Source organism: Colias croceus, chromosome 19, assembly GCF_905220415.1.
Source record: "Colias croceus chromosome 19, ilColCroc2.1".
Classification (NCBI taxonomy): Eukaryota; Metazoa; Arthropoda; class Insecta; order Lepidoptera; family Pieridae; genus Colias; species Colias croceus.
The window spans coordinates 6281955-6307037 of record NC_059555.1 but is presented as its reverse complement, the minus strand read 5'-3'; the positions used below and the strand labels follow the sequence as shown (position 1 = coordinate 6307037).

General features: G+C 35.6%; 1 protein-coding gene across 3 annotated transcripts in view; it reads right to left on the bottom strand.

The window, feature by feature from the left end:
* Window positions 1-786: 786 nt before the first annotated feature.
* The window catches only part of LOC123700220 (unconventional myosin-XVIIIa), a 162767-nt gene continuing 138470 nt past the window's right edge, over window positions 787-25083 (bottom strand). For all 3 annotated transcript variants that reach the window (XM_045647369.1, XM_045647371.1, XM_045647370.1), the window contains 14 exons: window positions 11051-11194; window positions 10384-10611; window positions 8822-8938; window positions 8327-8488; window positions 7715-7891; window positions 6975-7104; window positions 6536-6683; window positions 6204-6309; window positions 5843-6040; window positions 5239-5448; window positions 4013-4179; window positions 3179-3388; window positions 2749-2856; window positions 787-2301 (listed from right to left, as the gene is read on the bottom strand). In XM_045647369.1, coding sequence (XP_045503325.1) covers window positions 2214-2301; window positions 2749-2856; window positions 3179-3388; window positions 4013-4179; window positions 5239-5448; window positions 5843-6040; window positions 6204-6309; window positions 6536-6683; window positions 6975-7104; window positions 7715-7891; window positions 8327-8488; window positions 8822-8938; window positions 10384-10611; window positions 11051-11194 — 2193 coding nt within the window. In that variant the 3' untranslated portion in view covers window positions 787-2213. The remainder of the gene's footprint in view (window positions 2302-2748; window positions 2857-3178; window positions 3389-4012; window positions 4180-5238; window positions 5449-5842; window positions 6041-6203; window positions 6310-6535; window positions 6684-6974; window positions 7105-7714; window positions 7892-8326; window positions 8489-8821; window positions 8939-10383; window positions 10612-11050; window positions 11195-25083) is intronic.

The following is a 25083-nucleotide window of genomic DNA, read 5'->3' as shown; positions in this document are numbered from 1 at the left end:
TCATTAAATCTTCAAAAGTGCTTCAAAACAATAAAATAATTTTGAATTTAAAAGCATTTAGAATAATCAAGTTCTAAGTAGAGAAAGCATTTCCTAGACACAACTTTCGTTGCTAACTATCTAGGTAGGTATATCTCTGTTGAACAAATTGAATGATATCCAGATTTATCGTGGCCAAATTAACAATTTGACTGCAACATGTACCTACATATGTAATTTCTTCACAGTACTGGGACTTATTTGATGTATAACGGGTAATATTAATTAATTAATTTACTATGCAAGTAATATGATCTTATTAATAGTTATAAACTAGTTAGGTACATAAAATTTGTAGAAATTTTCAGTTGAAGTAAATAAGTTACACATAGTTTGACTATTTTTATTTATATCTTCTTACTAAATAAACCCTGCCTCGAATGGACACATGAAAAATTGTTTATCGTCTGATAATATTTTTGTTTGATTTTCTTCTAGTTATCGTATATTTATTTATCACTCCATAATAATTCAGAATGAACATATTATATATTTGCTCCGCGGTTTTACCCGCATTGCTCCGTTGATCTTAGCCAGATGATATTATATAGTCTCTATCCTTCTTCGGTAATTGGCCTATCTAACACCGAAAGAATTTTTCAAATCGGACCTGTAGTTCCCCAGATTAGCGCGTTCAAACAAACAAACGAACTCTTCAGCTTTATAATATTAGGTATAGATTATTTTACGTCCAAAATATGAGGATCAGCTCCAGGAGATAATAGATAATAAATGAAACGAAAAAAATATATTTCCATGAGTTACTTTATTAAATAATTTCATTTACAACCAATATTGAACGCAGTAACATTTCATCACATTATCGTACAATACACATAGATATAAAGAAGACAATGGTTATAGACACGTATCTAGGGTATATTATGAAGATTTAGAAGACTTTATAATTATATTCATAATACATTAAGAAATACGATTACAGATCGCTAATAAAATTAAATAAAACAAAAAACCAGTCAATAAGGAATTCGATATATTAGGTACCTAACAGATATGTTTGATCGTTTATAAAGCAACAACTTACAGTGTAACAAAAATCATACAATAACAGTCTGATCACACGAATATTACAAATTAAATAATAATAATGTATATGCAATCTAATTATTTACATGTTAGCTAACTAAATAACAATCAACCTAATATTACAGTGATAATCCCGTCTCTATTTCATCTAAATACTGATTGGCTGAATTCAGCTCAACATCTAACCACAAACAATTTCCTAATAAAATTATCAGCTAAATAAATAATGTCAAAGCCTTGTTGTTTCATGGTAAAGTCAAGCCAAGTTTAATATAAGTAAGATCTATTTGGAATGCATGCATTTTATGTAAACAAATCAGCGATGCTAATGACTTGGCATAGACTAACAATAGTGCCGTTTTACTAAGTTAAAAATGGATATAATATTATGTTGAATATCAAAATCTAGAAAAGTCAAAAATTTATAGCCTCACAAATGTATAGCAATGTATAAATGATTGAGCAGTTTAATAATACCACATCTAATACGTTTTTGTAGACAAATGCTCAGCTTATAAGGTCTATTAGTCGTATTTATTGCTGCTTATAAGAATTCAGTAGTTTTATTAGTCGATAACAGTATAATGTAGTCAAATAGTTGTTATTACATAACGATTCCAAGCACGTCACATATCTACTCACAATAAAACACGTACACTCAAAAGTCCAAACATTCACTTTACACCATAGACAATAAATAGGTATGACCGCCATATTGCACTAATATACGTTTTTAAATACAATTAAAATGACTAACAGTAATATAAGACAGACCTTCAACGTCGTTAAAGAAAGTAATCCACGCACGTTTGTAATCATAATCGAACACTTGTCAATTTGTATATCTATTTCCTATCTCAACAATCCATCGTCAAACAGCTACACAAATTAAAAAGTTACAATCCAAAACGGTTTTGTCAAGTCGTATCTCCCAAGATGGCGGTGCTGTCACGTTGACGTATCTCGCAAGATGGCGGCCTGTCACCGTGACACCTGTCAATGTCACATGCAACTTGTCTATGGGTCGTCTACTCGATGACGGAGTGCGCGGCGCGCTGGCGGCAGAAGACGGCGCAGAGCGCGGGCAGCGCCGCGCCGAGCAGGCCGGCGGCCGCGGCGGGCGGCTGTTATGCGAACGACTCCTTCGTGGGGCTGAGCGGCTTCGAGCCGGAGCCGGCGCTCGAGCGGCTGTGCCGGCCCTCGGAGCTGGTGGACCTTGGGCAATGGAAAATAAATAATGATTTCGCGTAATGATTATAAACGCTAACAGGATTTCAAAAAATTTGTATGGAATTATTTTTCATGAATTTATTTCACTTGATAAAAAAATTGATTGTTTGTAAAGTAGGTTTACGATCGAGATGTTTACGTGATAACATCTTATGATGAGATGAGACGGGAGATCGGTCCGTCTCTCTCTCGTTATACCTGCGATCGCGCTCGTGAGGTTTTGGTGTGACACAAGTTTCTGAACATGTCACCCGACTAAAACGATTTTAAAGACGTTATCACGTCAAAATAACAAATCGATCGATATTTATTTTTGTTTATTTACATTTTCTTATACTTGTTTTTTAGGCTTGTTATCCTTCTATTCCTATATTATTTTAGTCGACAAAGTCACACTCATATTATTACTCTATATAATGTGAGGGTAATTACTTATGCGAGTCCTGGTGCAAGCTGGTGCGCGAGGGCGCGGAGGGGCTCAGCTTGTGGTTGGCCAGGAACGTGCCGATCGACTCGTCCGAGCTGTAGCTATCGTTCTCACTGGAAATACATATTATATATTATTTAATACATAACATCTTACACCATATACTTACGTTAGATAAAAACAAAATGTGTCGTTGAAAGAAGGTATTATAAGTGCGAAAAGCAAAAAAAGATTATCGGATATTATAAAAAGAATACAATATAGTACACGTAGCGGCATTTTCCACGGAGTAATACTGTTTCAGCTCAAGTAATATAACAAGTCTAGAAGTAAGTAAGTACTAGAGTAAATAATAACTAAACAGAACAGATAATGCTAATGAAGTTTCACCCGGTAGAAATGAAAGTTTCAAATGTTTGTCAAATACCAACTCACCTATCAGTGTCCCTAGAGTCGCCCGGACTAGAGAGATCTCCCGCGATCGCCTCCTGCAGCGCTGTAGCGCGGCGTGCAGCGAGCCTCGCTTCGTCTCTTGCAGCGGCCGCTTCCGCTGCAGCCGCTTGAGCCGCTGATTCTGCAGCGCTCTTGAGCCGCAGCGCCTCGCTCAGTTTTGAGTTTAGGGATGTGTTCTCTTCTTTGAGCTCCCTGTTGATACAATACAATAAGTTTATTGTAGCAAAAAGTATTTATAAGAAATAATATATAATCATGATTTGCAACATACAGGATTAGACGCATTTTGGAGTTATGTATAACGTATATATGTATGCACTAGCAGTTAGCTTCTGGTAAGCAAAATGCTAATGGCGCATTTTGTTAGACATTCACAACCAAATCTTTCTAATTTTTTTAGAGGTCAATTGAAACACAACAATTGAAACTCGCGTTTTTCACCTCTTTCGTCTTGTTTCAATTCCGCTTTGTGGTTGAATTTTTCTATTTTTTAAAAGTTCTCATATATAAAGTACTAGCTTTCCACCCGCGGCTTCGTCCGCGCAGTCAAAGAAAAATCCGCATAGTTCCCATTCCCGTGGGATTTCCGGAATAAAACCTATCCTATGTCCCGGGGTAAAAAGTAGCCTACCTATGTCCTTTCTCGGGTATCAAAATATGTATCTTTATACCAAATTTCATGCAAATTGGTTCAGTAATTAAGGCATGATTGAGTAACAGACAGACAGACAGGGTTACTTTCGCATTTATATTATTAGTATGGATTTAAATTTTTGAATAAAATTTTAAAACTTTCACTTAAAACTAGTCAATTACCGTATCTGCCTGGCCAGCTTGCGCAGCTCGTCGGCCGCGGCCGCGTCCCGTGCGCGCGCCTGCGCCAGCTCGTGCGTGAGCTGCTCGTGCGCGTCCCGCAGCCGCGCCGCTTGCCCCTCCACGCGGGCGCGGGACGTCGCTTCCAGTTCTAGACTCGATTCTAGCTCCTGCACGCAGAATTGTTCAAAATATTAGATATTAGCTAATTCTGCACCATTGAGATATACATATGGAGACGACACCGCCTACATCACTTATGTTCCGCTCACCATAAGCCATATGGCTTAACTGCACGCTCATTTTTTATTTGTTTTAAAGTGAAACGCATCAAATATGCCTTCGTGTGTGTTACGATATTGCACAAATAATACGGAAAAGTGCAAAGAAATAACTTTCATCGGTAAGTACCTAACTAGATAATAATTTTTAAAACTTAGAGCAAAAAATGGCGCACAGATTTTGTTCGTGGTGTCTCCTCCATACGCGGTAATATTATCTCAATGTTCTGCACACACAATTATAAGAAATAACATTAATTTACATTAACATGTTGCTATAGTGCTCGGCAAACTTCTTGGGCAAAAAGTGCATGGGCTTACGTATCAAGTTCGAGTACATTTTTATATGCGCAAAAAAACCTACCACCTAGGGGAACCTACTACGCTAAAAAGTGGTCAAGTTACGTGCCAGCAACTACACATAAAACTATAATAAAGGAAATGATTGGGTCGAATATTTAGGGTAAAAATCAAACTTCTAACGCAATTAAAAGATACATCCTTTTATGCTGTAAATTTTCAACATTGGCAAGGGAATAAAAACCTACAGGGCACATACTTCCTTTGAACAAATAATTTTTAAATTGTGTTGAGTTTAATTGTAATCTATCTACATCTGTAATCTATCTATCGTTTAATATTCCTTGCATGATGTTATTTTGCTTTTTGAAATTATACTTCTTTTGGCGCGATGGAGAAAAATGATGAGAGGGAATTTTTACGATGCGCGCGCACACCGAAATTTAACAGCATGAAGTTAGTTCTAAGTGGTATGAAAATTGATAACTATGTTCAAGTTGTATATTCTAGTATTTTTCTATACGCCAAAGAAGTATAACTTCTAACGCGTGTAAATAAGTACACACACTCTTTCTTGTATTTTATCAATTTTTATTGTGTGTTGGATTAAATGTTTTTCTTTCGTTCTTCTATCTATCTCCCACGTACCTTGTTCCTCAGCTCCAACCGTCGCTCGGTCTCATGCTGTCCGTGTGAATGCCCCGCCTCCGCAGCAGCCAGCCTCGCGGCCAGCTCGGCAGCTCGCTCGCGTGCGGCCCGCGCCTCTTCATTCGCAGCTTCAGCTTTAGCTTCTGCTTCACGCGCTTCAGCTTGCGCCGCGCATAGTGCGCTCGTGCTTGCGCGGTATTTCTTCAACAGCTGGTACAAATTTAAAGTTATTTTATATGAGCGGTGGTAGTATTGCAAAGCAAAAAAACAACAAATAAAAGTAAAAGTTGGCATCAAAATTAAAACCAAACTCCCGTCACTCCCGTCCCAGTGACGGGAATTTGGTTATAATTCTTACATAAATTGTACATCTATTCATTTAAAAATCTGCATTTGATAAAAAAATCTTAAAATTCTTTAAGTATATATCTACCGTTTATCTACCAGCAACCAAACTATACGTCAAATATTTATTCTAATAGTGCGCACAATATGAACAATGACATTACATCACAAATGAAACTTTTAAACAGCAAATTCAATAAAAGATCAAGTATTTAAATAAAAGCATCGCCTTCTTAAAGAATATAATTATATATTTTACCTCAGCAGCTTCTTCCTCCGCATCATCCAACTGCGCTCTAGCAGCAGCCGCATCCCTGCTAGCGGAAAGCGCTCGCTCAGCTGCTTCATTCCTAGCCCGGTTCGCTTCTTCAAGCGCTGAAGCCGCTTCAGATGCTTCCGCTTCAGCGGTGGAACGCGCTTTGTTCGCAGCACGGAGGGCCAATTCTAAGTCTTCCACCTTAGATATAAAAAAAAATAGATTTTAAAATAATTATGTAGTAGTAACTAAATAGTAATACGCGTTAGTTTCATATTTTATGAAACTTAAAAGTTAACCTTATATTTTAAAATGAAATACTTTTTAGATCAATGTCGAAATCATATTAAATAAAAGAACTAACCTGGTTTTTCAATTGTCTAATTTGGGCTTTGCCACCACCTTCCTTCTCCTTTTGTTCCAACATCGTTTGAGCGTCTCGTAACAGTGCGCGGTATCGTTTCAAATCCCTGTAAGAGAAGTCAAAATTAAGAAAATGAGAAAAGTTTGTAGTATCAATATTTTTAATTCTTTTCATACATGGTAAATTTAATTTTCTATTTCATACCAGTGCACTGGATACACCATCCCTGCGTGCACGATCTCTGAGTGCGTGTATGCGTACGTGTTTGCTAATGTGCATGTGTACGTAAAATTTTGCAAATTTGCCTGCTTTTGTGTGTTTGTGTGTCTCACCTCTTGAGTCTATGCACGAGCTGCACCTGTTCCTGAGTCTCGGCTCTTGCGGTTTCTTCTAGCGCAGCGAGACGTCGCTCCAACTCATGCCGTTCACGCAGAAGCAAGCTGCGCTCTGAATGCTCGCTTTCTAGCTGGCTTTCTAGTACTGCAATAGGAAAAAATTATGAAAGTTTAGTTTTGGGGTTAACAGTTCTTTGTTACGTACTCGTTTCGATAATTTTATGCACTGTGAAATACGTCAAAAACTAAACTTAAATAAATTTGACGACGAAATGTTATTTTGATTCTTTACGTTGTTTATGGAAATAAGGCTTCCAGATGAAAATTTAATTTGTTTGTAATATAAAATCATTTTAAATATTATGATATCTTGCCTACATGAATTTGGCTAATTATATTATTCAATATTAGTATTGCAGATAAAAAATGTACTAACTCTTAAGTTTCTTAGCGGCATTAGCTCTAGTCTCCTCCATCTCGTCGTCCCGCGCGGCCGCCTCGAGACGAGCCTCTTTGCGCTGCTGCTCTAGCAACATTTCCACTCGAAGTTTCGAACTCTCCAGTAACTGTGAACGACATTATTGTTTTTGACGTGACAACGTCTATAAATCGATAGAACCGGCTGCACGCACGAAAAAACATGACTCATGCGGCGTTACCTCGCTCTGAGGCGTTCCGTAAAGCTTGAAATGCAAGCGAGAGCACGGAACGAGCGAAAAAGAAGCACAATCAGACGTTGTCACGTTCAACTATCGTCAGTAAAGGACTTTACAGACAACCAATTTTTATTTTATAATTATGTTCAAGTCGTGATATTTGAAGAGTTGATAAAGCCATATTAAATGTTTAATAAATTAAGTTAAATAAATTACTGCATGTAGTACATTACTAGAAGAATAAATATTTATGGAAAGACGAGGAAAACTCTCCATCAATTTTTATTTATCGATCTTCAGTGCAACGCAATGACGCGTCGAACTGCTGCATCTTGTTATTAGCTACTCTTCAGGTATATGCGATGCGTAAGACTGCCCAATTGAGAACATTACAAACTTTTTATCTACTTGTTTTTTTTTAATTCAAATAAGATCAAAAATAACAATCTTTTCTTCATGGCTTTAAAAAAACGAAATGTTGTCAATAATGGCAGTACCCCTATACAACAAAGACACTAACCTGTATCTGCCCCGCGAGGTCGTCCAGCTCCTCCTCCTGGTCGCGCACGCGTCGCTCGAGCTCGGCCCTGGCGCGCCGCAGAGCGCTGAGCTCGTCGCCCCCCCCGCCGCGCTGCTCCAGCTCGCGCGACGCCGCCGCTAGCCGCTCCTCCTTCAGCTCGATCTCTAGCCGAGCTTCCTGTTTACGGAGAATACAGTAATTAGAAAAACGTTACTTTATGCATGATAAATAAAGACCAAATTCGCTAATTGAGCGACAATTTTACTCAAAACGCGAGATTGACTATAATTATGGCTGTATTGAAAACGGTTATGACTTGATGTGCGATCATAAAAAGACCATATCGCGGAAATTCATGTTGTGGCTGACAAGTTATTCGACCACGTCGCTTTGTGGCATCGTGGTCGAATAACACGAAGAAAAGCTGAAAAAACTTCTGCTCTTTCTGCAGTGTCGCGTTCTGAACATTAAATGGTATACCACAACACGAAGAGTTAGAGAATTACAAATTTGAATCCACTCATTATTTGCACTTACGTAAATGATCACCCTCTAACCCATCATAATGCCTCGCTCACACACTTTCACACCAGCCACCCCCACGACACTCACAGAGAGGCTCTGCTCGAGCGCGTACTTCTCGGCGTGCGCCTGGTCCCGTTCGCGCGCGAGTCGCTCGCGGGCCGCGCGCTCGCGCTTCAGCTCCTCCTGCGAGCTCTGCACCTCCGCGTCGAACTTGCGCTGACGCTTCTCCAGCAGGTTGTTGCGGCACGTCTGCGATACGAGAACACAATATTAGGCATTTAGTGGTCAGTAAAACATCTTTTAGCACTTATGGACACTAAAAAAGACACCAGATTTGTAAATGGAAGTGCAGAGTTCAGAAAAAATAAACAAGGACACGATACAAGCCAAAACATAAAGGAGTATATAATTAATTTAATTAAGTGTCCGAAAGAAACATTCACATGGAACAGCTACCGTGAAAGCAACAGCTACAAGAATTCAATAAAAAGTAATAAGTATAAAATATTATATGAGGAATTAGGGAAATAATTCAAATTGAATGATGAATTCCAGAAAACAAATGAAGAAAATTGTAGTTACCTGTTCGTCCAATAATGATCGTAGGTCGGCCATATCGTTGGTGAGTTTCTGTAACTTGCGTTTCCATTGCGCGGCAACCGCTCTCTGCTCCTCCACTTCTTCATACGCATCTTGAACCTAAAAGGAAATGGAATTTAAAATGAAATAATAACATAGAACATAACTCTGGTTGGTCTAAATGGTCAGAGAGATCATCACCATAAAAACATATTGCAAAATTATCCTATAAACAATGACTTTGCCTAACACACTTAGGATACCTAACTTTCTCAAAAAATTTGTATATTATAACCGTCAATCTTAACAGTACAATAATTTTTATCCACAGATTCTAGAAAAAAATATAAATACAACCTGCAACTAGAAACAAACACAGAAATCTATATTCTACACGTTGCCCAATGCCGTATGAAGGAATCTTCAAGATATAAATTACTCAATAGTTAATTTGCTAAACTCGCTGCGATCAGCCGTCGATCTTGCAATTTGGAGCCAAGCCAGCACGTCAAGTAATCGAAACGTTTCTATAAAACACGCATACAAATAGGTCCCCTGTAGTAAAAGGTTTACTGACCTCTTCGTTATCATCTTCCATCACTATTCTATTGGACACAAAACTAGAAAAGAACTATACACGTATGTCGTATAAGTATAGAAACGCGTCATTATACTAAGCTATATGATGATAAAAATGAGATATATCATAAAATGTATCACGCTATCAACATCAGCGACCGATCAAGGATGGATAGGAGATAACTGAGTTTCGTATACAGATAAAATAAACAAATACGGACCTATCGTGACCTGAATTTTGTTTTGGGAAAAGTAAAATATTTTTTATACATATTATAAGAGCAGTTGCAAACTTAAATACGCTTTCCAGATACTATAAATAACCTGATTTATAAATTTCGGATTGTTGTTTCATTTGCATTAAAGGAAACGGAAATTGCAATCGCAATGCTATTGAATTTAAGGCGTTTGCGTCATACCATTTACCAAAATTAAATCGAAATACGTTTTATTTGGCAGTATTATGAATTAGTTTTGTATAAAATAATACAAATATACATAGAATGGCCTGTTTAGACAAAAGTAAATACAACAATAATATTGTTTTCTGCCTGTACACAAATTTTATAGGTATATTGTCTGAGAATATTTATCTAAGACAATATTATAATTATATACTTTATGTATTCAAATAGAGGCGCCAGTGAGTTTACAATAGGCATAACGCCAGTTCAATATATTATGTGCTACGATGCCAATAACATTTGTGCAATATTGACAGGCACTAGGACTAGGATCTAAAAATTAAGGTCTGTGTATTCCATAGCAGAGAAAAATTGTTTATTTATCCTTTAGTACTTCAAAATATTATTCCATAAAATATTGTCCACCACAACCATTCCTCTGCACTGAACTTCTTCCCCAGATACTTCATCTTTCTTGTACTTATGTCTCGCGCTTTCGGCTTCTGAGCCTTCCGAATCGATACTTTGCTATTCTTCTGCTCTTTTATAATCCTATTTATAAAGTCTTGCAAACTTCCTTACCTTTTTCTCGAGCTGTTTCTTGACAGACACCAACTGCTCGAGGTCATCCTCGTGCTGGCGACGCAATTGTGCTCGCAATAGTTGTAGTTCCCGATGAGCTCGTTCCCAGCGACGTTTGTACTTGTCCCCGGCGCTTTCTGCTTCTGAGCCCTCCGAGTCGGAGGGTTCTGCGCCACCGCCGTCGGAGGCGCGCCAGTGGAGGAGCTCGAGCTCGAGGCGTTCGGATGCCTGCAAGAGAGGACATGTTAGTTATGATACACCAGACTGGTACGATGAAGCGATACGATTTCAGGCTAAACCGACTCTTGTAAAGCGCAACACTTTACTTAATATACAATATATCCATAAGTTTTAACACTGCCAAGTGTTGTAACTTATCTGCGTATCATCCTACTAAATACGCACGCAAACGCAAAAATTTGTAAGAATGCATATTCTTACAAACTTTCGCATGTAAAAATTAACGGATCTAACGTTTATGTGGATATATGTTTATTAATATTTCACATGAAAATCACAAAACAAATTTTGATAATGTAGTTTATGAATCAGAACAATGTAATATAAGCTATATAAATATAGTTCGTTTGCGAATGAAACCACGCGGCCCAGACACTAATGTAACAAGTAGACAATAAGACCCCATCAACGAATATTTATCACATACCTGTTGCAACCTCTGGTTGTTATTAAGCAGCTCTCTATTGTCCCGCTCGATGCGCAGCCGCTCAGCCGCCTCAGCGTCAGCCCGCTCGGTGGCTAGCGCCGCCGCAGCTCGCTCCTCTGCCAACTCGCCGCCCACCTCGGATAGCTTTAATAAAATGGGGATAATATTAATATATGAAGAATAACATATTATGATAATATGATTTGTTCGAAGTTGGAATTCAAAGAACATAAGGAATATGTGTGAATCGTCTTATTTTACTTTTATTAAACACACTTCATCCAGATCATGAGTTGTTTTATGGAAGTATATAGTGTATAGTAGTGATGTATGTAAAATATTGATACAGGATAATATTATAATACCTAATTCATCATATGCATTTCGTATTCATAGTCACCAGTAACTTTACAATAGGAATAACGCCAGATCAATATTTATACAATACAGGTAGAATCGTAAGCATCGTATGTAAATAAAGTATAGACAATCCCGATAGTCTTAGATTCAGAACGTGTACCAATATAATTATTCACAAAATGCATTTTGAAAACTAAATTTGTATGTTTAATTTCTCTTGTATTAAATTCCTCGAAAGATTATTTGAAAAGCTTTCCACTTCATAAGTAGATTTACTATGAAGCGTGCGTTTTAAATGGATGTTTATGTCTATCAATTTTTGTACACCGAACCGATTCAGTTGTCTCAAAATACTGTTTAATTCTTAAACCATCGTTTGTTTGGTGTAGATTTAGTCATAAATACTATGCGTGGAACTAAAAAGAAACAAATTATAATATGTTAAAAGCACTAAAAGTTTAATGTGTTAATGTACAAGAAACCTAACCTCATTTTCTTAAACAGACATTCGTTAATTGGGATATCCGCAACAGATTCCATAAATCTGAGTTTTTAGACATGTTAGTAGGTCGCACATTGCTAATAAAAAGTTCTAATTCATTTTACAGAGTAATATTGGTTGATTTTTTGACATTTTTATGTTATCATTTTCTTAATATTCATACACAGAAAAAGTTTTTCACTACTACTTTTTTAAAATTAATGTTTTCCAATAAGTAATCCAAAATACCAAAACATGTAAAAACTTCATTACCCATGGCCATGAAAAGTGCAAATTGTAACATAGTAATTACATTGCCAATATTCGCGAAGGTTACATTTTAAACGGGTTTTAAAAACAAAATAGTTTTTAATCAGCGGTCGTCCTTCATCAAACCCGTTAATATATCAGTCAACAACATTGTACAATTATGCAATCTAAAAGTATACATGCATTTTGGCGCTATTACAATTCGCAAAGGAAACTGATAACAATATAAAGGGTTCTATTTACTATAATATGTTACCTATATAGTAGAGTCTTTGAATGAAAGCTTTAGTCTTTAGAAACCGTGTATGAATATTATTCCTAGCATAAACACTTACTACGCTGAGGTATATGGCAACAAGTTGAAACTCAAGAGATAACTATTAGGTTATTTCTTGAATTCCAACTTCCAACGAAAACGATCGTATAGAATGTGGACACATTGAATTTTTTTGTAATTCAAAAGGTGATCTATTAAAAATCTATAAATCGAACTAATTTATCAGTCGCATTAAATGTATTGATTGTATCGTCTAAACTCATCGTAATAGTAAAACAACAACACTCCAGTAAAACTAGCTCTATATTTCAGTCGTTGCAACCAGCTGCCGTACCAGTTACAAAACTGCTCATCGAGATACAACTAACTTTCATATGCGCTACCATTTTAAATCTATCTATTTAAAAATACACGTTTGTCTGTTTTTTTATAGAATCGTAAATTATGAATTTGATCATGTGATGATCTTAAACAAACTATTGTGCATGCCCACGAAGTTCGTACGACCAAATTTTTAAATTATACCACATTCCAGAAGTGAAGCCGGGTTGCACGGCTAGCTAGCTATAAATTGACTCATAACTAATAATCATGATATCAAACAAAATATGATAATGACACACAACACGGTGTAAACGCTCGCTCTCATGTAACACTTGTAGAGATTATCCGATACTTGTTATGTTGCATCACGTTATTACGTGAGATACGAACGGGTACTTCAATATTTTAATAACAGACATAATTTTTGAATGGTCTGTATAGTGTATTTTACGATCGTTAACTATTTAATTTTGTGGATGCATGAATACCTTTTATAAACTAGTGGTGATTAATATTTTGTAAAACGCATCGGTAAATGTTTACTATAGTATTTTTGGAACCCCAGTAAGCTTCCCTCTAAATTACTTAAAATGAGGAACTCCTCATCTTCGCGTACAGAGTAGGTAGTAGGTACTCTTAAAAACACTCTTATGATATTTAAAAAACATTTTGTACAATTTCTTCTTACGCAAAAATTAAAAATACGCGATAGCGTAGAAAGAAACCTTCAAATACTTCTCTTTGGCACGTAATACACGCGCGTGCGTTACAAGTACCTACGTTACGTGAAAGTAATTATATGAATATGAATGGACACTAACGAGCTCGTCATAATTCAGTTAAAGATAAAATTGGACCGCCGACGTACCGAGTGGGAGGTCTCACTGTAACAAAGATTTGATTGATCTGCATTAACTGCATACGTCGTGTGCCAAATGCAGTCGGGCATTTCCTTTCGGTTAAATTAATATATAGAGCAACTGGTACAACTCTTGGAAACAATATCTATGCATTCTTATGTTATAATTGAGTAATATAACGGTTTCACTCCCCGTCATAAACTTGGGCAAAAACTTTCATCCTCTAGTTCATCCTGTAGCCTATGTTTAACTTCAACTATTTTCACTCCATATTTCATCCTGTTCTGTGGTTTAGCCGTGAAAACGCAACGGACGTAAAGTCTTTCGCATTTATAATATTGGTACGGATATCCTGCATTTGATGTTGAAATATTAACGCATTAAATCAGAATGGCAAACATTTTAATAATGAAAATCATTTACCCATTATATGTTCAAAGAACACGATTAGATTAGGATAGTTAAACAAATAATTAAATGTAAATTGTTTGGAATCTATGTAAACATGTTTTTTAGCAGACATGACAACAGATTGCCAAGAATTTTATGCATTAAGAGAATATATCATAAGTGCCACTCAACAGTAAAAAAAAGTTTGGCAGGCGTTGTTCCATGCTGTAATAGCGGCATGACGGCCTTTCCAAACGCCACTGCTAGCGCGTGAAATTATATGTACTGAAATACTCCAAGTAATTTATTATCTCGTATTATTTATATTCTTATCACATTCCTCTTGAGAACATAAATGAACGCGATGATTCACTAACCTCATCCATTTCGGAGACTGTTGTTCTGTCTTCAGATACTCCTCTTGAAGATCTACACACGCTACTCGCTCTGCTTCCAGTACGGCTGAATAATGTAAACCCCTTAATCATGATGTTTGTTGCTGACTTAGATCTTCCAACCTTTCTCTTCTTTCCGTCATAATACATTTCCAAGTCCGGTTCATCCTTGTGCCCCAATCGGCGCCATTCGTCCATAATATGATCAGTGCGTCGAAGAAAATTATCAATTTTGCTGGACAAATAATTTGAAGATGTGCCTTCTTCTAAATAAGCCGGTTGAGGTTTGAATTTTTGCCTTACCGGTTGTTTCTTGCATCCCAGTACAAACGATAAATTAGCATCAAAAACAACAGGTGCCTGCTCTTTTGATTTTAATTCCTTTAGATTGACGTTATCAGAGTTATCACAGCTTTGCGGGTACATTCTGCGAGGGGTAGGGCTTCTATTGTAGAGCGTAGAATTCATACTCGAAGAGCGGGACAATGGAACAAAAGTACCGTTGCTGCTGCATGTTGAATATTGACTTGCAGAACTTCTGATGCTACTATATGATGGACTAGGTGATCGCGATATTATACTACTAGCAGAAATGTGGCGTTTAGCTAATTCGGCTATAGAACCAGTTTCTATCGATGCAGATGAACTTCGTCTATATGACGGACTAGGAGATTTTATACGCAGATTTGTATTTTCAGAGGGATTCTGAGGAATAGTCTTGATTTCTTTCAAAGGCTTCGTTACAAACAATTTTTTAGTATTCATCAAGACTGGCGGTATCTTTTGTGGCACCTTCTCTTCAAAGTTAATCGGTAGCGTTTTTGATTTCTTTACCGGCAATATGGCTCGTCCGACAGGTGGCTTCGGCGGTTTCTTAGGTGTTGCATCCAGTATCGGCGGCGAAAGTGGGCCATTGTAATTAGGTGAGAGCATCCCATTAGTCGGTGTATTTGATCCATTGCACGTAGCGTGTGTTCCATTAATCGGGGTACAATTTCCGTTGTTATTTTGATCGGGTATCTTGATGCTGAGCTGTTTGGGGTTTCCACCCTGGGGGGCGGGCGTAACGTGAAGGTGCGGCATGATGATTTGTTTCACTTGTGTTTCCTAGCGGAAGCGTTTCCCGCGTTGAAAGACCAGTGCCATTTCACCGGTGCGTGCAGTATTATTGTCGCGAGCGGGTTGGGATGCGTCGGGACATCGGTGGAAATAGAACCGGCGTGAGAGCGATCCGCGAACGCACTGCGGCTGCTAATCGGTCGCTGGGCAGTCGCGCCCGCCCGACTATTTTGGTTTACGTAGATGTCGAAGTGCACGCAAGAGTGACGTTCGTTGGACCTTCAAAGCTTAACATCAGAAACTATAAACATTGAGATTTACAAGTACATCTTGTACTATGCCAAAAGTGGTTTTAATTGAAAATTTGATTAATAGCAGTTCTCTTAGTCGCCATATTGCATTATGTGTTTACTAGCATTACTATGATTACATATTGCAAATTACATTATTTAAAAAAAAAAAAAATAAACCGAAAATTTTGATTATAAACTGCACAAACATTTGTAAAACTGAGGTCAGTTTCGAAAGATCAACGGCCTACCCTTGAATTGACATTATCAAAATCGGTTTAAAACTGTAATCATATAAACATTACGGTCAGTTTGGCAGAGAACCATATGCCAAGAATCTGAATTAACGTCGACAGTTAAAGATGATGAAAATAGATACAAGCGATTGACGCTGAGATGACCTATATGTTTCCTGTTTAAAAGCTCCATGACCTTCGATACAGCAGTTAGTTTAGTTAAAAGTAACTACATTAGTGTATTTGTTTCATTATTGAGTTCCGCTGCGGAAGAGTACGCATGTATATCGAAAAAGTATAAGCAAATCACTATTATAGTAAAAGCAATACACAAGCATTCATTACCTGTATAAGTAACTAGCTGCTATAAAACCACAATTTCCTCACTCCCTTTATCTAAAGTTCAATACATATATTTAAATTTAGTCTTTTTTCAATATTAAAAAGCTTTTTTTATGAATTAAACCTGCTTTATATTTTACTATCTTTCCGCCCGCAGCTTCGCCCGCGTTTTCAAAGAAAAACCCGTTCCTGTAGGATATCCGGGATAAAACCTATCCTATGTCCTTTCTCGGGTATCAAAATATCTCTATACCAAATTTCATGCTAATTGGTTCAGTAGTTAAGGCGTGATTGAGTAACAGACAGACAGACAGAGATACTTTCGCATTTATAATATTAGTATGGATGTTATTCTTGAGTCTATTAAAGATAGTTAATATCAGTTCATAACGACGCTATCGGATGTGTATCTATGAGAAACTCCCATTTTTATTGATCGTTTTATAGCTCTTGTGGTAGTTGATATTGCCTTTTAAATTAGAGAAAGCACAGGAAGTAACTAACACGAAGCACACATGGGAACCGTAACTGAGGCATTCCCAAGCGTCATTGTTGATTCTATAATAGAATAACAAAAACACTGCAACGAGTATAGTTCAAATAAGAAATACACAATGTCGTCTGCCAATACGCTGGCCGTTTGTTGCACTGAACAGATAGCCTACATCCGTCACTGTTATATTATGTAACTAACGCGTAACAGTTTCTTTTAACAGTTATATTTTAGGAACCGCCTATGATCGTCCGCTATTGGTTTTATTTTTGTTTGCTCCCACATCATTAGCAATAACTTTCTTCATAATATTATTAAGATTCGTAAAGAGAGAATTTTCACTATAATGCCCGGTTCCTATATTCAACGGATCGTCATAGTATCAAAGCTACTATCCGTTTTTCTAGAACTAACTACGAGTCGTTATTACCGTTCCACAATTTTATTTCTTGACGTGCTATCGACGGACATCCGTTGGTCATAAAAATACCGAGCCCTCTTCACTCACAGATGTGCGTTTCGTTATAAGCCAAATTGAAATTAAAATAACACAAAATTCAGGACAAAATAAGTTAAATATACAGCCGAATTATAAACTTTAAGAATAAAGTTTCTTATTAATAAAGAACTAATACTAAAGAACTATATATTTGTAGACATCTGCGTGATAATTTTCCTTCTAAACAACCTAATGCGTTACACAGAAAGCAAAAACGGAACGTTTTTCTCGCGCACGCGTGCATTGCTTGTCAGTTGTCAAATTATTGTCATTCATTGTTGATTGATGATTCATTGTCAAGTTTTATAATTATACCCGGCGCGGCCTAAGATGATCCCTATGACAGTTCGTCTTAGTGATTGCTCGTATGATGGATCGTGGCGATACTTTACTATTTTATAGGCAAAGGCGTGGTTTGCATTCAGCCACCTCGGTAAACATGTTTTTACAAATATTATAAAATGAATTTTTAACGTCTATTATGTAAACGAAACGGTAAGTAAAACGAAAGTTTTCCAAAACATAAAAATACACCTTATCATTTTCTCGTAATTTTTAACCCGTTTAACACAGTGTATATTATTTTATCATGAAAATGGAATCCCCCATTTAATTTTTCTAAAAAACTTATATTATCATAGGTAAGTAAATTAACGCGAACGGTAATTATTAATTAAGTATGCTGCGAGCTTCTGTTCCATTCAATAGTGAATGAACTATAGCTTAAGCATGGAAAAAATGTGAACTCGTTTCCATTATCGAAATTTGTTTATCGATACTTTCCGCACTAGTCGATAAATGCCAACGATGTAAGTTTTGAAGGACGTAAACGTAAAGTCAGATTGATATAATTTCTCGTAAATGATAAGGATTGTTATAATTCCAACGGAATATCATTGTAATAGGATAAAGCTACGTAAAAATTAATAAATGCCATTTTTAGACGCCTCCATTAAGTTTCTAATTTAATGGTGACGCCATTACAAGTTTGTCTCTTGAGAATAACTGTCAGTGTCATAGGGATCATCTTAGGCCGCGCCGGGTATAAAGAATAACAATACAACGACCACTGTTTATATATTTATTAAAAATGGATATTACGCCGGTAAGTACGCCTTTATATTTCTTCTTTAAAATCGTCTGCCGCTTACTTTTTGCTTCGGACACTTTTAAAGTCAAACATATATTTCTGTTACAGAAATCGAAGAAGGCTATGAGTAAAGACGAGATTGCTCAATTATTATAACCAGTAAGGAGACTAATGCTTCTACGAATAAATTAAAGGATGAATGTTGGACTTCGTTGACCAACACATTTAATGCAAAAATTGGTCAAATACCTACCAGGAAAACTTTTTATTTTCAGCCAAAAAATTCAAACATAATAAGGATGATGGACAAATATTATGAAGAAATAATTGAAATACTGAACACACAATAATTGAAATACTGAACACACAATAACTAATTAATTTTTGTATATTATTAAGCAATATATCTAGACATACGGTAGAAAAAGAATTTGTTAGGTAGTGCTAAATGTAAATCTTATGTAAAAAATGTATTTAGTTCAGAGAGCCTATTACAGCGTTAAGGAATATAATATAGAAGATGATAATCGATGGAGGGTTGTCGTGTAAGAATCACAGGACAGTTCTTTGGCATATATTATGTAGTTACATATTACTATGTAAAATTAAACTGTAATAAAGAAATAAAACTTATTCCATTTTATTATGTACTTTTATTTATTTTTTATTATTTACAATACAATGTTTAAAAAATTGATTTCTACATTGCAAACATAGACATACATATAAATATACTAGTGGTCCGCCCCGGCTTCGCCCTTGGTACATGTTTATGTTTTCTTTCCATAATAACCATCCTCGTACTTCAAGGAATAATTATAAAAAAATAATTATCGAAATCGGTCCACCCGTTCACGCGTGATGCCGTGACCAAGGGAAATAGGTCTGCCACTGATATCGATATTGTGCCTAAAGCATAGAACCTCAGCGTCAACAGTAATTGATGTTATGGAGATACCCCATGATTCCTGAAATGACAACATAAATTAGGTATGTAATAAGGTTAGACGTGTTTGGTATAATATTAATGCCTCCATTTAACTAACCTGGCTCCTTTTATTCGTACGTCTGGATAAATTTCAAGAAGTAATTGTTCAACAGATTCTTTATCAAGTCGAAATCTCAATTGAAATTCGTGAGAATCCAGGGTCGCAAAAAAATCCACTCCTTCTCTATAATATATACTCTTTCACGCCCACTATCTTCTTCCGAAATTCGATATAATATTAAACACTTCTCTATCACTATCTGAACTCCACATTTCGATATTGAAGCGGAAACAATGAAATAGTAAGAATTTAACCGCCCGAAATCGACGGGTAAACAAAATGCTATACGAATAGTAACTTTGACAGCATAATGACATTAAAAATATTTATAGGAACGCGATAAACTGTCTTCTCCATACAATATGCTTACCGTCAATGATATTTTATGTATAGATACGTTATATACTCACAAGATATCCAAAAAAATGCTTCCTATGCAGTGTCAGGCACACACAAATACAAGTTTCATTTTACTTAATTTATTACATTGACAGACTGTATAAGAGAGATGGCTCTAATAAAATGATATAAACAAAAAAGACAAAGATAGTTTGTCACTTCCGCGCAGGTGTAAGCAAAAGTCACAAGAATTCACCAATTAAATATAAATAAACAAATAGTTGCCATGGCAATTGGCATAGACTAACGACACAGAAGGTTCAATGTTATAGATGTTACGTTTCCTGCACACGTAAACAAATGTGACAATTTCATTTACTATTTAATTATTATTATGAAGTTGTATTAAAATGAAAAAACTTTTTTGGAGATATAACTGTATTAAGCATTTATAACTAGCTGTGGTGTTCGTTTTCGGTCATCATCATTTCACCCGATAAACACCCACTGCTGAGCATAGTCCTCCTTATAGAACTCCATACGGACCGATCTTACGCTATTCGTTTCAAGGCAGTTCCCGGAACCCGTACAAGGTCATCACTCCAACTTGTAGGATATAATAATAGTGGTGCCTAGATGAAAAAAAGTATGAAATAAAAGAAAGGATGAAGTATAAGCCTTTTTTATCTAAAACACAAATAAAATGTATGTTCAATAGCTATTTACAGAAAAGCAAATAGCATTTTTCGTCAGTAGCGATAATCTTTTCTTTAATGTATACGTATATTCAACATCATTTTTGCAAACAAACATTTTTGCCATCACGATTTCATTGTATATAATAAATAGATATATTTGTTAATTACATGCACTGTGTGGATTTAAATATAAAAATTATCAAGTATTTACCCAAATCGAAATTAATAAAAAATCTATTTTCAATAATCGTATCTACATGATAATCTTTGAACACAGTGTGCGCTAGCTTTGTCACACTAGTGATTGAAGCAATGTTTTATCCCTTTCATTATTTCAATACAAGTGTCAAGCAAATGTCATTCATTAATAATTGCAAATTGTTATTTTTGCTCTAAAATTATAATATTTTAATACATTTACCTGTGATATGATATTCCTCTATCTTTTTTTATTTTACTATCGTAATTTGTGCACTTTCTGAACACACAAGAAGGCATTATTGATAATTTTAACGTTTATATCAGCATGTACGTTCGCTGTGACAAGTCACAATCTGACTGATTCCACTGGTCCCAATTAGGACCAATTCACGGTTTACGTTTTGGTGCGTTGGTAACGTATCTACCTCTTGTTTCTATATATAATATCATTGCTTACCGTTCGTTAATAGTAACCCTCCCATCCGTCAGTAGGAAGCCGTCGGTAAGTTGCTTGACGAGACGTTTTTTATAGGAACGATTTTCGCTTACGCTTGGTTAATTATACTACTATTCGTAACTAAAACGGATCGTTTTTCAAATATAGGAACCGGGCATAAATTGATAAATTAATGCCCGGTTCCTATATTCAACGGATCGTCATAGTATCAAAGCTACTATCCGTTTTTCTAGAACTAACTACGAGTCGTTATTACCGTTCCACAATTTTATTTCTTGACGTGCTATCGACGGACATCCGTTGGTCATAAAAATACCGAGCCCTCTTCACTCACAGATGTGCGTTTCGTTATAAGCCAAATTGAAATTAAAATAACACAAAATTCAGGACAAAATAAGTTAAATATACAGCCGAATTATAAACTTTAAGAATAAAGTTTCTTATTAATAAAGAACTAATACTAAAGAACTATATATTTGTAGACATCTGCGTGATAATTTTCCTTCTAAACAACCTAATGCGTTACACAGAAAGCAAAAACGGAACGTTTTTCTCGCGCACGCGTGCATTGCTTGTCAGTTGTCAAATTATTGTCATTCATTGTTGATTGATGATTCATTGTCAAGTTTTATAATTAAAGAATAACAATACAACGACCACTGTTTATATATTTATTAAAAATGGATATTACGCCGGTAAGTACGCCTTTATATTTCTTCTTTAAAATCGTCTGCCGCTTACTTTTTGCTTCGGACACTTTTAAAGTCAAACATATATTTCTGTTACAGAAATCGAAGAAGGCTATGAGTAAAGACGAGATTGCTCAATTATTATAACCAGTAAGGAGACTAATGCTTCTACGAATAAATTAAAGGATGAATGTTGGACTTCGTTGACCAACACATTTAATGCAAAAATTGGTCAAATACCTACCAGGAAAACTTTTTATTTTCAGCCAAAAAATTCAAACATAATAAGGATGATGGACAAATATTATGAAGAAATAATTGAAATACTGAACACACAATAATTGAAATACTGAACACACAATAACTAATTAATTTTTGTATATTATTAAGCAATATATCTAGACATACGGTAGAAAAAGAATTTGTTAGGTAGTGCTAAATGTAAATCTTATGTAAAAAATGTATTTAGTTCAGAGAGCCTATTACAGCGTTAAGGAATATAATATAGAAGATGATAATCGATGGAGGGTTGTCGTGTAAGAATCACAGGACAGTTCTTTGGCATATATTATGTAGTTACATATTACTGTGTAAAATTAAACTGTAATAAAGAAATAAAACTTTTATTCCATTTTATTATGTACTTTTATTTATTTTTTATTATTTACAATACAATGTTTAAAAAATTGATTTCTACATTGCAAACATAGACACATATATATATACTAGTGGTCCGCCCCGGCTTCGCCCTTGGTACATGTTTATGTTTTTTTCATCATTTTTCATTTTTCTTTCCATAATAACCATCCTCGTACTTCAAGGAACATTATAAAAAAATAATTATCGAAATCGGTCCACCCGTTCACGCGTGATGCCGTGACCAAGGGAAATAGGTCTGCCACTGATATCGATATTGTGCCTAAAGCATAGAACCTCAGCGTCAACAGTAATTGATGTTATGGAGATACCCCATGATTCCTGAAATGACAACATAAATTAGGTATGTAATAAGGTTAGACGTGTTTGGTATAATATTAATGCCTCCATTAAACTAACCTGGCTCCTTTTATTCGTACGTCTGGATAAATTTCAAGAAGTAATTGTTCAACAGATTCTTTATCAAGTCGAAATCTCAATTGAAATTCGTGAGAATCCAGGGTCGCAAAAAAATCCACTCCTTCTCTATAATATATACTCTTTCACGCCCACTATCTTCTTCCGAAATTCGATATAATATTAAACACTTCTCTATCACTATCTGAACTCCACATTTCGATATTGAAGCGGAAACAATGAAATAGTAAGAATTTAACCGCCCGAAATCGACGGGTAAACAAAATGCTATACGAATAGTAACTTTGACAGCATAATGACATTAAAAATATTTATAGGAACGCGATAAACTGTCTTCTCCATACAATATGCTTACCGTTCGTTAATAGTAACCCTCCCATCCGTCAGTAGGAAGCCGTCGGTAAGTTGCTTGACGAGACGTTTTTTATAGGAACGATTTTCGCTTACGCTTGGTTAATTATACTACTATTCGTAACTAAAACGGATCGTTTTTCAAATATAGGAACCGGGCATAAGAGAAGCACGAGTTGTCCCTGATGTATTTATTTTTGAAATTGGAATGTTAGATATTTCAAGGGAAAATTAAAACAAAACACTGTACTGAGTCACCAGCAATGTCAATGACTCTCACCCGCTTATTAAAGAAACAACATAAATATCTTCACTGAAATTATCTTCGGCATTATAATAATTATGCCTCTATCATTTATACAGTTCACTGGATTGAGACGGATAAAAAAGACATAAAAGTTGAGAAGAAATCACATACCCAGGGTTGTAATCCTTTCATTCAAGTATGTCACGACTTTTCTTTCAATTGTAAATACTGAAGATAATAAAAAACTTTAAATTATTTACACAGAGCACTGCATTTCATCAAAATGTACACAGTTGACAAAGGTTAGCACTGCAATATAATCTCACAGAGGATCTTGACAATGTTGTATGTGCAAAAACCAGTTTGTCGGTTACTAGGACGATAATTTGTAGTGAGAAGGTTATTTGCCTTTAATTTAAACTTAATTAAATAAATAGTACTTTAATGAATTTAAAAATATATTTATTTCTCAAACGGAATATGTAGTATATGTTTTTGTTTTAAAGCTCTTGCAAGAGATACGTTAGTACAAGAATTTCGGCGTAATTTAAATTGGGTCATAACTCTTGGAATTTATTTCGCACTTAAACATTCCAATAATATCAGATTTGGTTCGAATTGACTGTCTTATTTTCATCATGACCGCGTAAACAGACAAATGAAGGACAAGAAATTATAAAAACAACTTTATACAGTACATTTTCTAAAATAGTAATCCCTAAAACAGATCACAAAGAAAACTCTAAGCACGTCATAAATACAAAAAAGTTTGTTTACAACGTATTTTCCTTGCATCCTTGAACTATTTTCAATTCGTAAACACGTGGGTAGAGACAAAATTTTACGATGAAAAATTATGTCTTTCTAAAAAAATTAATTACCTAAACCTGACCTAAATATTTTTAATGAGTATTTTTCTACGTCTTTTTGTACGAAAGGAGAAACCTTGCTAGAAGAGGACAGTGTGTAAGTGGAGGTTTGAAAACAAATGAGCAATTTATATAGATGCACTACTTATAGAATGGAGACTGTAAAAATGTAAAAGTGCAATATGAGAGACCATCTGATAGGCTCAGTCAACCTCATCTCATTTATTCACTAATGAAAACATAACAAAATATTACAAAGAACATCATTATTTGATAAGATACAAATTAAAAAGACGCTCAATGCTCATATCCCTACAAATTTATAAGCATAGTGCATATATCTATAATCGATTACTATACCACCGCTTATACTATACTACAAACATGATCAACAAAATTTCCAGTGCAACGATATTTCTGGAATGATAAATCATCAAAATTGGGACGTCCACGACTCAGCGACGCGACTGAATTGTCCGCGACGAGTGAAATCAGTTTACATACATTTGCTTCTAAAATTATAATGGCACAGAGTCGCTTGTTGTTGCGTCTCGGGAATGTATTTAGAATCCTATCGAAACTAGATCGATAATAATTGTGCCATAGGCGGTAAATTATAAGAATTCGAGATAGAAAACTTTTACTTTCCTTCAAGTTTATAACTTTATAGGCATAATTCAATAAGAGAATTTT